The following is a 14,665-nucleotide window of genomic DNA, read 5'->3' as shown; positions in this document are numbered from 1 at the left end:
GGGGGATATATGCAAGTGTTTTCTTGAACCAGTGATGAGTCTCGCGGTCGCGTTCAAGGAGGCTCGTAGGGGCGCCGTTGTTAGGGGGAGCCCGCTGAGAGCCACAATTCCGTAGTCTATGCGAGGAATTACTAGGGCTTGTACAACAGTTCGGAAGTCCTTGGGTGGTAGGAAGGGTTTGAGTTTTCTCAGCGTGTTGATTTGGAAGTTGGCTCCTTTAGTTGCTTTGCTAATATGCTGCTGCATGTCAAGATTGGAGTCAAGTGTGATGCCAAGGGATTTTGCAGAGTCCACGATGGTGGGCTGGACATTTAGTGCGGTTAGATGATTGAGCCAGGTTTGGGTGATGGCCTTTTTCGCAGGAGGTGAGATCAGAAGGAACTCAGTTTTCAGAGCATTTAGTTTAAGGTGATTGTCGGCCAGCCATGCTTGGGTGTTTCTTAGTATGGCATTCAAAAGTGATGTCTTCAGGGGATTGAAGCTTGAGGTAGAGCTGAGTGTCGTCGGCGTACATATGGAAGTGTACATTTGATGCTTGAAGCAAGGTGGTGAGTGGTTCCATGACTAGGTTGAACAATGTGGGGGATAGGGAGGAGCCTTGCGGGACGCCTAGTGTTACGGGCACAGGCGAGGACAATGCGTTGTTGATCTTGAACTTCTGAGACCGGTTGTGCAGAAAGGAAGTGAACCATTTGAGAACAGTCCCGGATATGCCCATTCTGGTATTTAACAGCTCCAGTAGATTCTCGTGTTTGACCGTATCAAATGCTGAGGAGAGGTCAAGAAGGATGAGGAGGCAGGCTCATTGTGATCAAGGATTTGGAGGGAGTCATCAATTATGTGTGTCATAGCCGTTTCCGTGCTATGTTTTGCTCTGAATCCTGATTGGTGAGGGTTGAGGAGGTCAAACTGCTCAATGTGTTTTGTCAGTTGGAGTTGTATGCATTTTTCTAGCAATTTGGCCAGAGTGGGAATATTAGTGATAGGTCGGTAATTGTTTAGGTCGGCCGGGTCAGCTGTGGGTTTCTTGAGTATAGGCGTGACTTGCCCTATCTTGAGGGAGTCTGGGATGAGTCCTTGTTGCAGGGAACAGTTGATGATTTTAGTCCAGAGTGGGAGGAGCAGGGGGGTGAGGGCTTTAACAGCGTTGGCAGGTAGGGGGTCTGTGAGGTGATTGGCGGGTTTCAAGGTGCCGAGCAGCTTGTGAATTGATTCTTCAGTATAGGTGTCGAAGGACGTCCATGAAGCGTTGTTTTTAGGTTGAGTGTTAGTTATGCATATGGAGCTGGAGTATCGACTTACATCCTTGAGGAGATCACTTCTTATATTGTCGGTCTTTTGCTTGAAGAAAGCAGAAAAGTCTTCGCAACTTGGAATATCCTTTGTTGAACTGTTAGGTTGTAGAGGTGCGTCTTGGTTTGGGTTTTGACTAACTCAAACAGTTTTCTTGGTCGTTTTTTTGCTTGATCCAGCTGTTTGCTAAAGACTGATTTCGAGCGTTTGATTTTTCTGAAGTAAGCGTTTCTCTTACTCTTAAGCGCTCTAAGGTGCAGTGCTGAGGGGTCAGATCTCCACGTGCGCTCTGCCATGCGCATAGCACGTCTGTCTTCATTGAGTCTACCATCATACCATGGGTTCGAGTTCTTGGAGGCGACTCTTCATTTGCAGGGGTGCGGCTTCATTGATTATTGCAGACATAGTGTCTAGGTAGAGGTCGGTCAGTGAATGCACATCAGAGACGCCCGTCGGGGGAAGAAGGAGACTGCCTGTGTGGGCAGGCAAGGAGTTTGGGTTAAGATTCTTCATGTCCCTCTTCCAGATCTTGGTTTTGGCAGGTTGAGCCGGGTTAAGTTTGACCTTTTCGTTGATGAAGAAGGTGATGATGTGGTGGTCTCTATGGAGTCTGCATGCTTTGAGGAGCATAATCGGGGGTTGCAAATGAGGAAAACACCCGCTTGTTTAGATGTGCTCTATTCAGCAACTCCAGGTTCTTTTCAATTTAGCAGGGATGCCCGAATCCTGCAAATTAGAGCTCAGTGTAGGTTCTTTAGCCGGTTACCCTTATTTTGTAGTGAAATGGGTAACAGGCGCATTACATTTATTATCTGGCGTTCTAATCACTTCCTATTAGAACATTCGCATTTTGATCCCACTACTCTAATGTTACCGACCACTTCTCACACTTGTACGTGCAAGGTCTCTGATCCATCTGTGGCTGCCAGGGATTAAATTACCACCTTCACCAAATATATTTTTCTTCGCTCCAAGAGGCACTGCTTCGCTTTCCTTTTATTGCAAATTCTTTTCGGGTGTGGCGCCCATGGGCAGGAAAAACAGTACGAGAGCTTTTCTTGCAACCCAATATGAGTGCAGTTTTCCTTCGAAAACTTCGTGCCACACTCTCCTTTGGAGATTTCAAGTTCTCCATTGTTCCTCCTTTTCCTTCACTGTCTGGTCAATATTCTGAATACTGATCCTCACTGCCTCTTGCACCGTTGTGCATGTACAACATCCTCACCTTCTGTGTATCCAACACTCACTTAACTGGCTTGGCCAGTTTTACCCCCAGAAAGCGGAGGGAGCTAAAAACTTAGAGTCAACATGACAGTGAATAACACTCAATATCATCACTGCCCAGTAATTGCTTAACTTTATAAAAAGGAAATAACTAAAGCGTGAATAAATACATTAGTTAAAACTAAGAAAAGCAATGAAAGCAAGGAGGTGCAAGCACATTCTGGTGTCAAACTAAGACCGCAAACTTAGTACACAGCAGGTGTCAAGGGTTTGGATAAAAGGGTTCACTCCTAGAAACAATTGTGACCACCTTTTCAAGTGCACTTTTTGAAAACTCTTCAACGTTCTGTGTGCAGTTTCATACACTTTGACCCAGCCTTTCCCTCCACTTGGGGCTTGAAAATTTCGATAGCCTGGTAAGATGGATGCCTGATCCTTCAGGAATGTTCAGACCCTGTCCGTAATTGCTTCGCTAATGATAGTTACGTTTTTTTAAACTAGTTTCTACTATTTAAATTACAATTAGTTAATTTTTCTATGTACACCATTTTAAAGTCCTTGCTGACTTTTTTAAATTTGGAACTCAAAATTAGGTCTTAAATTAAATACATTCCGTGATCTAAGTAACCTTCTAGAAATGAATATACCAAACTTCCACAAGGAAGCTTACAGTTTTGTACTTCAAGAAACACCACAATTATTGAAGTAATCTTACACTGCTAAATCACCTAAACTATAGCCACATCTCCTCTTACCGTATAGTATAGCATTACTGAATGATTGCACAGGTGACAGTCTGAGCATTCTAGAAGGATCAAAATGTTCCCCAAGTATAAACCCCCTAAAATGAGTCCAAAGTCCAGATTATACATGTAGCATCCCAGAAATGTAGAGCCCAAAGACCCACTATATAAACAAATAGAACACCAACAAAAGTAATCCATATCTTCTTGGGAAGTTTAATGTGCAAGTTGCTACGGAGACCTCCAGATAACTGGTGATCAGGGCAATGGCTCAGATATTTCCTATACTGTTACACGGGGAAAGATTAAGTGACTGGATTAGCCCTTATTAGGGAGCCTCGCAGGTGCCTTAAAATTGAAAAGGCTCTATTTTAGGGTCTGTCTCATGATTCTCTCGGTCTTGGAAATGTACAAGGCCAGTGGCACCAACTGTGGTCACTGATGGCACCAGTCTTCACTGGGAACTGATCAGGTTAGGTGTGGTATTTAGCATGGCTTCCAGTAATATCTTAAGATGCTTGAGGGCAACAAAGATTGTACGTATGGTTCTGAAATCATGGTCACCTGACCCATACAGTGAAACCAGGCTCTAAAGTGAGGGCGTGACTACAGATTACTGCTGTTTCCCTCTGCTGATTGGGTGTATTATAGGCACCTTGAAAACAGAGTGGGAATGATGGAAGCTCCCCATTAACAAAGCTGAATGGGAAGCTCCTTTTGCACTTCTTAGGCACACGGGCAGACTGAGCTGTCATCATGCAAACCCTTCACGGTCATCGGGGTCTTATGTATGTCTTTTTCGAGACCAGATCACTTCCTATAGCCTGTGCCCTGTAGCTCCTAGACTAGCAGGTAACTAATCTCTACTGCAAGACGAATTTGCAGGCTCACCCAGATATCGGCTAAGTCTCAAGAGACATACGCAAACCAGCCCAAAATATGGGTCTGGCTATGTTTGTCTGCCCCATCCTATCCACCTTACCCACTCTTCCTAAGTTCACTGTATATTCATACTGGTGAACTCACTATGAAATGAGAAAATCATACAGAAATAACTATTTAGGGTACAAGGCCACCAGCTTCTAACCAACCCAAGCTTGTTTAAAGAATAATTTGTGTTTAGCACAGACAATAATAATAGTAATAATCCACATATTGTAAAGCGCGAACCATCACCCGTTAGGGTCTCTAGGGGCATGGGGGCCGTCGGGAAGATTAAGCAAGTTATTGCCCAGAGTCACATGGTGCTGGGCTAATCTGCCGCCGGTCCCGGGGATCGCACCGTGATCCCCAGATTCCGGAGTCAGTTACCCTGGCCACGGCACCACACAGATGAATTAGGTTTTGTGCCAATCACTAGTGAAAAGCGTAACACTGTCCGAAGACTGCATGAAATCTTGGAATAATGTGGTGGTAAAGCAAAGTAAACAATAACTAATATTTAAAGAGCCCTTTTAAGAAGCATTATTAGATGTCCAGGAATGGTAATTCCTGTGCAAGCAAATCAGTCTTTTCAAACACAAGATCAGGCAGTTAGATTCACAGACACAGTATTCACTTTCAGAACAAGAATTAAATATCTGGATGTTAAACCAATATCATGGTCTTACCAGCATTCGATGTTGTTGTGGCTGTGCCAAATGCAGGCGGCTGGCTTGCTTGCTGCCCAAACACAGGTGGCTGGCTGTTGGTTGCACCAGACCCAAAGGCAATGGAAGGTTGAGATCCAGCAGAGAACACTGGAGTGAAGGGGGGGTTGGTTGTCTGAGCTGTGCCTTGACCAAAGGCTGGTGTCTTGCTGGTACCAAAGGATGGTGCTGCAGCTGTTGAAGACCCAGAGCCAAACATAAAGGGAGAGTTGGTGGTGCCTGTGAACGGTACAGAAAGAAGAGAATCTGTACCAACATTACGCATGCTTTTATTTCTCAACCCCACATTTTGCTTGGTCTTACCTTCATCAATAAATACTATGTGGCAATTGGCAAATCACATTTCTTTCATAGAACGCACGCACATCAATAAGAAAACTTGCCAATGTCTCATGTAAAATGGAGATAATCCCTATTCAAAATCTATACCATTCGTGTGATGGAGTGTGACCTGACCACATCAGCAAAGGAAGCAAGGTGATCAACGTTTTTTTAAACTGAAAACATAATGGATTAACACACACACACACACACTATGAAGGCCATGGGTGAGGCCACATGTAGAGACTTTGTAACTATTTAAAAAATAAAATCAAGTGATGCGAGGATAGTCAGACTGACCTTTGTTATAATTTCATCTTTCAACACAGTCAACGATACATGTCTAAACATGTAAAACTATCAGGTTGATTTTAACATTTGGTTGGAGAGCATCCTACAGTTCAACATTTTTTGTTGCCTGAGCAAGAAGGCTCAACAAGGAGAAAGCTGAAGCAATGCCTAATGTACTGCACTACTGAGTCCCCAAAGGATAGGCCCCCTAAATGCCACAGTGATTTGATATATAAAGCGGGCTTGGTAGAGGAACAAAACGTTAGCAAAGGAAGTCAACTCATATTTGAGCCTTCTAGAAAGATATTTAAAAAATATTTTAAAATAGAGCTCAGCATTAAAAAGAAAATCTTCAATGTTCCTAATGTATTTCTTTAGATTTCATTCAAAATATTAAAGGCACGAGTTCTATTGGTAGGAGAAGTGAAATATGCATCCTACAAATCAATAGGCAACCTCCCAGTCTTTAGATTCCAGTGAAGGCAAAAGTTAAAGAGTTTAAGGTCTAGGATGGATACATCTTTACCTCCCTACCACTAGTATCCAAAAGTGATGCTCTGACTGAAGAGACTGTGGGAAATGGAGTTGGGGAGATGCCTGCTGGCAGGAAGGGCTCACCCCCTTTTGTATGATCTACATGACCCACTGGTCCGACTTAATTTCATTCCAGGACTACAGAAAGAAAGACACCCTCGCTCCAACTGGCTGCACATGTTCCCATAGGGGGAAACTAAAGCTGCTTTCCAGATGGTACTGGGGAGAACTAGGACGACTTTTCCTGGCTCAATACTTTTTCCTTTACCCCTGTACTGTCGTAGAAATTCGTTCATATGTTGGACGGTTTGAAGCTGGTGGAACGTAAAACCTTTTGAGCATCCTCAAAATGTCACTAACTGCCTGTAGTCTCGAACTGGAGATGGTAGTCCCAGTAATTTGGCATAAAATTCTTGCAGTCTTGAATTTCTCAAAGGCCAAGTCTTCATTATCCTCAAATAGGCAACAAACAGCAAATGGCATGTCAATTAGGCTTGCCTGCATGTTCTCGGAGAATCCTGGGCCGTAGTCGTGTGTCTCCTCAAATCTTCAGAGCAGTTCATAGCACTAGCTACAAAGCCCATTGGGTGCAGACATGCCCTGATCTGCATAGAATCATTTTTCCATATTTCAGTACCTCTGTAAAGTGGTCTTTTAAATGGCTTGGCAAGCTGGGGATCACCATGTTCTTTCATATTCCATGAGGGTGATTATATCTAGCCACCAGACACGTGGCAATCATAGACCTTTGGGCTAAACTGGGCTTAGTAGCAAAAAGCGAAGAAATCTTTCTAATTTCTTAGGCTTCAAATCCGGAGGAGTCCGAGGGAAAGACCCTGGGTTGGCTGCACCATCGAGTTTAAGCTAGAGGTATGGTGAGAGGAAAGTGAAATCCTCAAAAGTCAGCCTCCACTGGAAATGTCACTGGTTGCGCACTAGCAGATAACCACTGGCAAGGAGCTCGAAACTAGTTTGGGGCCAGCGAATGCTAGAAGTGTGCTTCCTGGGACCAGAGACTGCAAGAGACATTGAGGTAGATCATAATTGAATGTCCTCTTCTTTTGTTTCATCCTTTATCCTTAGACTACTACAAGGTGACCATATATGGCTCCTATGATGGAACACCTGCATTGCTTCTAGTGTCATGATGGAGCTAGACATAACCTACCGGCATAGGAGAGCTAAGAAATCTGCAGGTAGAAACTTCATTTTAACGGTGTTGCCACAATTAATTAGTCTTTCTCAACACACTTCAATTTCTTTCTAATCCCACTGTTCTGAAGTGTTCACTCAGCTCCTCCAATATTGTTTCAGTTGAATCTAAGGAAGGAACTCCAACAAAGTCACTGAAACCCCCAGGCTGTGAAATGTTCTGTATAGCGTATGAACTGCTTGTGTTTGATGTTCCTTGAAGTAACCAGTAATCTAGATAACGGGATGTGTTTTTTAAACCTCACATGCTGCATCGGAAGCCACATATTTGATGAATCAGAAGGATTACCAAGCGAGGGACGGGTCAATATGAGGCCAAAAGCAACTAATCAGTGTTTGCTTACAGTTGTGTATTTGGGAAACTCCTCCACTGATATGAAATGTGGAAGTAGACCGAGCACACCCAAGTTTTGAGGACAGAAATCACATGGACTAAACAAACAAGTTACTTACCTGCTGTAATGCCTTCTATGGTAGAGACCCTAGAGTCAGATCAGAATATGCCAGTGTGCAGATTTCTAGAGTGGGATCTTATTAATGGACTGAATTAGTTCATTCCACTGTGGCTCAGTGAAGACTCTGTGGTTAGATAGGGTCTCTTGCAGAAAAAGCATTACCGAAGGTAAGTAACTTGTTCTAACAGACTACGAACTGCAGATTCCTCACTTCATAAATGGATCCAAAAAGCAGTACCTCCACCAGTGGTTGATCTGTGGAATGGCCCAGCAGAACATCCTTCAGGACATACCAGGTAAAGTGCCCATCCTGCCTAACCGGGGCATCCAGGCAGACTAGCTCCGTTTTGTGGAGGGATGCTAATGTAGCAGCCTGGCAGATGTCCAAGACTGGCACACCAGTGCAGTGGAAGCAGCCTTTGTTCTTGTAGAATAGGAGTGCTAGCCTTTTGGGAGCTGCTTTTTGGCTAGCCCACAACAGATCTTAATGCATAAAACACCACAATCGTTCGGTTTTGCACCACTTTCCCCTTTTTTCGCTCTAGAGACGCTAACAGTTGTTTGTCTAAATCAACAGTCTCTGGTCCAATCAATGCAAAAGCGGAGAACCCTCGTAGGATCAAGAAGGTGGAGTTCTTCATATTTCACAGGGTGTCAAAAGTCAGCAAGGTGATGCATGCGCTATGAAAAAGGGCATGACTATGTTTGGCAGAAATGCTGCTTTTGACCAGAGGACCAACTAGACTGGGAATAAGGATGTATATGATGGTTACAAGGACAAAGCCTAAAGTTCGCTCACTTTCCCAAGCACAGGTTATAGTGATGACAAAAATAGTTTTTATGGTCAGTAGATGGAGAGCAACAGTGCATCACTAAAGGGTGTGCACATCAGGCTTGTGAGAACCAAATTAGGTCCCCCTACTGCATCACAACTGATGTTGGAATGACATGTGGCTCAGCCCCTTCAAGAAATGTATTACAACAGATGATTTGAACAGGGATGGCTGATCTGTGCACTCTAAGGCTGTTAAGGAGCAGTCAGTCAACTTTTTTTATGGCACGCATGTGACTAGCGTTGGGCCTGATGCTGGGTGAGGTTGGCCTTGAAGACATGCTGTTCTATATCCCCAAAGATGTCCAAGGAGAAAAGGAGGAAACCAATGAAGAGGACCTCCTTGGTGTTGAGCCGACAGACTACTGATCCCACTGCATTGCATGCATGTGCCAACCAGAGCGGTCGTCAAGCAGGATGTCAAGAGGATGTGAAGCCTCAGAGCCGTTCTCACTGAGACCCTGGTGAAGGGTTGAAACATCAAGATCATAGCTTGAATGTCCTGGACTCATTGATGCAGAGAAAAGGCTCGGAAGAGCACCGTATACCAAATGGCTTCAATGAAGGTGATCCGCTGTGAAAGAATCAGGTGTGACTGACACATTGATTGAGAAGCCCAACAATATTAACAGGGCAGTCATTATCTGGAGGTAGCTTGCAACTGTTTGAGGCGAGCTCGGCTCAGTAGCTAGTCGCCAAGGTATAGGAAGACTGGTATTCCCAAGCTCCGCAGATGTGCTGCGATCACCTTTGTGAACAACTTGGGTGCACTGGTAAGGCCAAACGGAAGAAAGAAGAACTGAAAGTGCTCTTGGCCTACCTGAAACTGCAGGTTGCGAATGTGAAAATAGGCATCATGTAAATCCAATAATCTCTGATAAGACAAAGGCCTCCATCCTCTTACGGCACCATGAAATAGTAACAACCAGACCAGAATTTGGTACATGCATCACCCTTTTATGGCTAATGTCTGGAGAAGTGTCCAGCCCACTGACATTCTGAAGATTCAGAAATAGGTTTGTCGTCACCATCATCAGGATTGTTGTCAGCATTCTCGGTGAGTGCAGATGCAAACTACTGAGAAGAACCAGCCTTTTCTCCTTCCAGTTGACTTAATCAGTGCTAGGGCAACTGAGACATGTTGTCACTCATCCTTTTAGGAGTCAGCCTTAAGAATGCCACTGGGGATCGTCAGCTTGGAAGATTGGATGGGTGCATATTGGCCCTTTATAGTAACGAGGCTGAGCAGAGAATAATTCCTTAATTACATAGGGAAAAGTCAAATTAATGAGGGCAAAATACAGAAGTAGAGTTCGAGAGCTTCACAAATACAGAGGTAGAAAGCATTCTGGTTTAGGTGAGGGCTTGGTGGAAGAGGAGTAAGTCTCGGTTTAGGCAGTAGGCTTCTTTCTTTGCACTCTGGAGGATTATGTTTGTGGAATTTACTGGTCTTATGTTGATCCTCTGCTAACCAGCATTGCATATGCTTGCGGCTCAGACGACGTATAAAGCAGCCACCGCTACACACAAAATGATCATTTAAATTCTGATCCAAAACACTTAAGACATGACACAAGATTTGATTGGTAGGGTCAATCTTAAGAACATTGGTACAGTTTGAGCAATTCCATTAATAGATAGGGTACATGCATTCTCAAAAGCTGTGCAGCATTTAGAGGGTTATTTGTAATCCTACTCATGCTAAGGAAGGTGGCCTGGGTGTGTCCGGTTAAATGTAAGGCTTCCATAAAAGCAGTGAGATGGTTCTGATAAAATATGTGTGCTGTAGCATTGCCAAAGCTGTACCCCTCCTAAATTAGTTTAATGAACTTGGGCTATATATAGGTCAAGGGGGATTTCTTGGCTCTAATGCAGGCATTTGAATATCAGAGTCAAACAATAAGAAGGTTAAAAGGAGTTGGAATACAATGACAAAAAACAAGGAGGTGACCTCAGCCCGTGTGATTTTTTGGCAGGGGCAGCTTAGGAGCTAGGTAAAGGAAATCAGTATGAGGAAAAGGTGGAGGCAGAAAGTGTAGATACAGGTAACCATATATTTTCGTTGAGGAAATACCTGCATAGCCTACTGCGAAACACTGACGATTCGTTAGATCAACCAAAAAGAGGGCAGATTTTTAGGTAGGAGTACATGTTTTTGATGTAGTATAAAGTGCTAGCGTCAGTGATCCCAACAGTGTTAAAACCATTTTTTTTCCTACCACCTGTAAATAGTGTCAGAATATGGACAGCACATGGAAATAAGGATAAGCAAAAATGCAAAAACAGTCAATGCAAGTGAGTTACTCGCCTCTTTATAACCCCCCCCCCCCCCCTCCCCCCTCCCCGGCAACACGCTAATAGGGCGCTGCATTGCCACGCATAGGTGAATTACATTCAATATTGTTTTAGTGTCTGCTGGGTAAAGATATATGTATGTAAAGGCTAATACAAACTGACCTTAGCACATGGAATTAAACATCAACACAAATAATCATAAAATACTGTTCGCAAACTAAGCAAACCAGACATGTTACTTGACCCTGCACACCTACCTGTGGAACTTGATGTGTTTACAGCCCCAAAGCTGAAGTTTGGAGTAGATGTATTATTACTGTTGGCTGCAGTCCCAAAGACAAAAGGAGCTGCAGCAGCAGCAGCTGTGCCTGTGCTGGAGGATGTGGTTGCGGGCTTGTTCTCTTGAGTGGAAAACATAAAAGACTGGGGTGCTTTTACTTCATTAGCGCTGCCAAATGCAGAGCTGCCAGAGGTACTACTAGCTTGTCCAAACATAAAAGTGGGGGCCGGTGGGTTTGAAGCAGAGGAGGTGCTGCCAAAAGCACTACTTGATGCGGCTAGTGTGCTTGAAACAGCTGTGCTGGAGGAAGTAGCAGCCAGGAAACCAAAAGATGGCTTTGCTGCTCCCTGATCTGTAACAAAAAAGGAAAATGAAATCCTACAAAATACGATCCCGTGTTGAGCCTACTAGACCATATAATAGCTTGAACACAAAGTTTCTAAGATACAACTAAATGGAACTCTAGCAAGAAAACAAGCAGCAGTCTCAATTAGTGAATCAAGCTCACCAAATCCCGGGAACTCGGAAATATCGTAAAACCGATCATGTGGTTAAAGTTTAAAAAGGTACACTGCTAATTCACAGCTTCCAGTATCAGTCAACAACAGTTCAGGCTTGTGTCAAAGATTCAACATATGGATTTCAAGGAAAATGAAGTGACACTAATCAATACAAAAAAAGCTACTGCCTCAGAATGCATTGTGGCTATTAAATAGCGTGAGGAAGATGGGAAGAATAATAGGTAAGGGACAAAATTAATCTTCAGATATTTTGTAGGGCACCACATGCAATCAAGAGGACGTTTCAGGGATATATATAAAAATATTATTTTAAGAGTATGCAACTAGCATATCGATAGCAGAGTTACAAGCCAATGAGTTTAGAAAACTCTGGTGGTAGGATTAATAGATTAAAGGCTACATTTTGGGTCATTGCTTTGATATTTTAACTACAGCTTAACGAGGACATGGTTTCAGGCATGTTAATCCAAGAGTCTTCTTTTCAGGTGTAAGCAACTGCACCTAGTTATTGAAATGCCGTAATGGATCCAAATTCATGAATTGGGGTACATTTTGGACGGCAATTTCAAGGAGCCCTTCCTTATGCTTTGTGAACCAGGCAGAGTTTGAATGTACTTGGTAATTCTTAGGACTGCTGAAAGCCAGAGAAGGACCTTTACTGTCAGTTTCACACAATATATTTTATGGTCTATAGCTACTTTGGACATTTTGTTCTTTCTCAGTTACAATTTCTTAGAACGGCCTAAATACAGGACAATAAAGCGGTCTGGTGAGGGCCAAGCTTCCAGTTTGAGGTTTAGCATTAAGAGAAGCAGCATTTGGCCCAATTTGAATACGGTTATCGTAAACCTATTTTTCCAATTCAACTGGTGGCTGGGGAAATCAGTTTCCCAAGGCAATGATATACGTTGTATAGCCTTTACAGGACAGCATACTAATGTTCATCTGGTGTGCACTATGAGAGAGGCACTCCAAGATCCTTCACAGGTCAGGATGACCACCATTTCAGTTTGCAGGTCATCTGTATGCATTTCCATAGTCAAAATGTGAAGGCTAAAAATGCCTGCCAACAAGTATATTTACACATTCAGCACATTGGCTCAGATTTAGTGAAGCATTAATTCACCAATTTTGCAATGATTAGGTGAATGAAAGCACTTTACTTTATACTGTTTTACAGGTTTCTCGAAGCAGTGAGGTTTGACAATCTCTACTTCTACAGATTAATCACATGCTAGAAAAGTCTAAATAACATTTAAACCAGCTTAAGCCACCACATCCATTTTTCTCTCAACGTATACAAAATATTAAGAGGGCATAAAAACCTAGCAGGAATTAGGACATTAAACAAGAGTACAATCATTTGAAGGTGCTGGTGAACTACTGCTCTGCTCCCATTTAAACTGTGACTTCAAGCATAGGCAGGATGCGTTTCTGACCTGAATCACTCATGTTTTAAGCAATTCCTTGTTTTAGATGAGCAGATTTCACCAGATCAACTCGAGAATACGCGACAGCACATAGCAGTCTGTATTAGGACAACTGAGACGTGGGTAAGTTGGGGCAGTAAGCAAATAATTTGATAAAGTATGTCCCATGTTAGAGGGCATCAGATTGGGGCAGAGAATCGAAGGCCATATTTGTCGCATGGCGTATGAAAGCCTATTCAAATGCAAAATAATGAAATGCATTTACCGGACAGGCTTTGTCCCTACAGGAAACCTATTCGCCCGAGGTGGAATGAAAGCCCCGTAGTAGAGACAGATCAAATATGTCAAAGAAGGTAATACAATAAATGTTTATCCTACAAGACAGCAGGGCATTTTCTTCCTTGACTTACAGCATGGCCCTGGTAAAATGAACATTCACTTTTCTACAACTAAAGTTACTATATTGCACCAACATTTTCTACAATCATTTAATCTGACACCAAGCACTTCGGTTTCCCTTGTATGATCGGAAGTTTTTATTTGTTTTTTTTACCTGGTGTACTTGTTGACACTCCAAAAGTCAAACTCTGCTTAGCTGGCGGTTCGGTCTCTTTAGTCTCTGCAGGTTTTGCCAAACTGAAGCTGAATGTTGATCGTGCAGGGTCGTCTTTGGTTTGATCACTTTTCGCAAAGGAAAACGCTGGCTTGGCTGGCTCTTTTTCAGTTTGCGTACCAAACATTAGCGAAGGTCCGGAGGTTCCAACAGCATCAGATTTGTCATCCGTCCTCCCCACAACAAATGTTGAAACAGAAACTTGCTCTTTTGGTGGATCCACTTTGCCAAAAGTAAATCCTCCAAGGGGTGCTGTGGTCTCGTTTATCTGCTCACTTGGCTTGCCAAATGAGAAAGGAGATGCTGTGGCCTCTGGTTTTTCCTCCGCCTTCTTAAAATTAATGTCTGCAGTGCTCTCCGATTGAGCAGCAGGATTTGCAGAAACTGAACCAAAACCAAAACTGGTAGAACTGGTTTTAAGGTCTTTCTTTTCCTGCTGGGTAGGGGTCTGTGTGCCAAACTGAAGAGGTGCTGCAGGAGGATTGCTTGTACCAGAGGCAAGTCCGAATGTAAAGCCAGTACTTCCTTGTGTGCTGTCCTTTGTTGGCTCGGTCTTGGAGTTGGAAGATGAGATGCCAAACGAAAACTCCCCACCTTTGGGAAAAGAAAACCCTTGAGTTCCAGCGCTGGATAGACCAGAGTCCGAAGTAGTAGCACCAAATTTGAAGCCGCTCTGGTCGCCGAACTTAAACCCACTAATGCTTCCTGAAGTCTTGGAGGCCTCAGATGTCTCAATGCCAAACTTAAACGAGGGAGTAGCTGCGGTCGATGGAGCGGATGTCCCAAAACCTGAAAAATAAGAAAATGGCATCAAATATTTGGGGCTGTGATTAACCCGATACAACCTACTGGAATCTTACTAAATAATCCCCCTGTAAACAGTAAATACATATATAACTGGTAATGAGCCATAAAGGTAGCAAAACGAATTGGGCTGCGAATGCCTTTATTGGTATGAGCACAATTTAAATC

The 14,665-nt window shown here is 43.3% G+C and overlaps 1 protein-coding gene across 3 annotated transcripts in view; it reads right to left on the bottom strand.

The window, feature by feature from the left end:
• NUP153 (nucleoporin 153) overlaps positions 1-14,665 on the bottom strand; it is a 442,622-nt gene that overhangs the window by 24,318 nt on the left and 403,639 nt on the right. For 2 of the 3 annotated variants that reach the window (XM_086965112.1, XM_086965111.1), the window contains exons 18-20: positions 13,634-14,482; positions 11,107-11,481; positions 4,871-5,128 (exon numbers count right to left, since the gene is read on the bottom strand). In XM_086965112.1, the coding sequence (XP_086821238.1) occupies positions 4,871-5,128; positions 11,107-11,481; positions 13,634-14,482 (1,482 nt within the window). The remainder of the gene's footprint in view (positions 1-4,870; positions 5,129-11,106; positions 11,482-13,633; positions 14,483-14,665) is intronic. The other variant, XM_086965113.1, reaches the window with a different exon arrangement.

Source organism: Lissotriton vulgaris, chromosome 4_1 (assembly GCF_964263255.1).
Source record: "Lissotriton vulgaris chromosome 4_1, aLisVul1.2, whole genome shotgun sequence".
In the NCBI taxonomy this organism is placed as follows: domain Eukaryota; kingdom Metazoa; phylum Chordata; class Amphibia; order Caudata; family Salamandridae; genus Lissotriton; species Lissotriton vulgaris.
The sequence above is the reverse complement of the archived record's forward strand: the minus strand, read 5'-3'. Positions and strand labels throughout refer to the sequence as shown.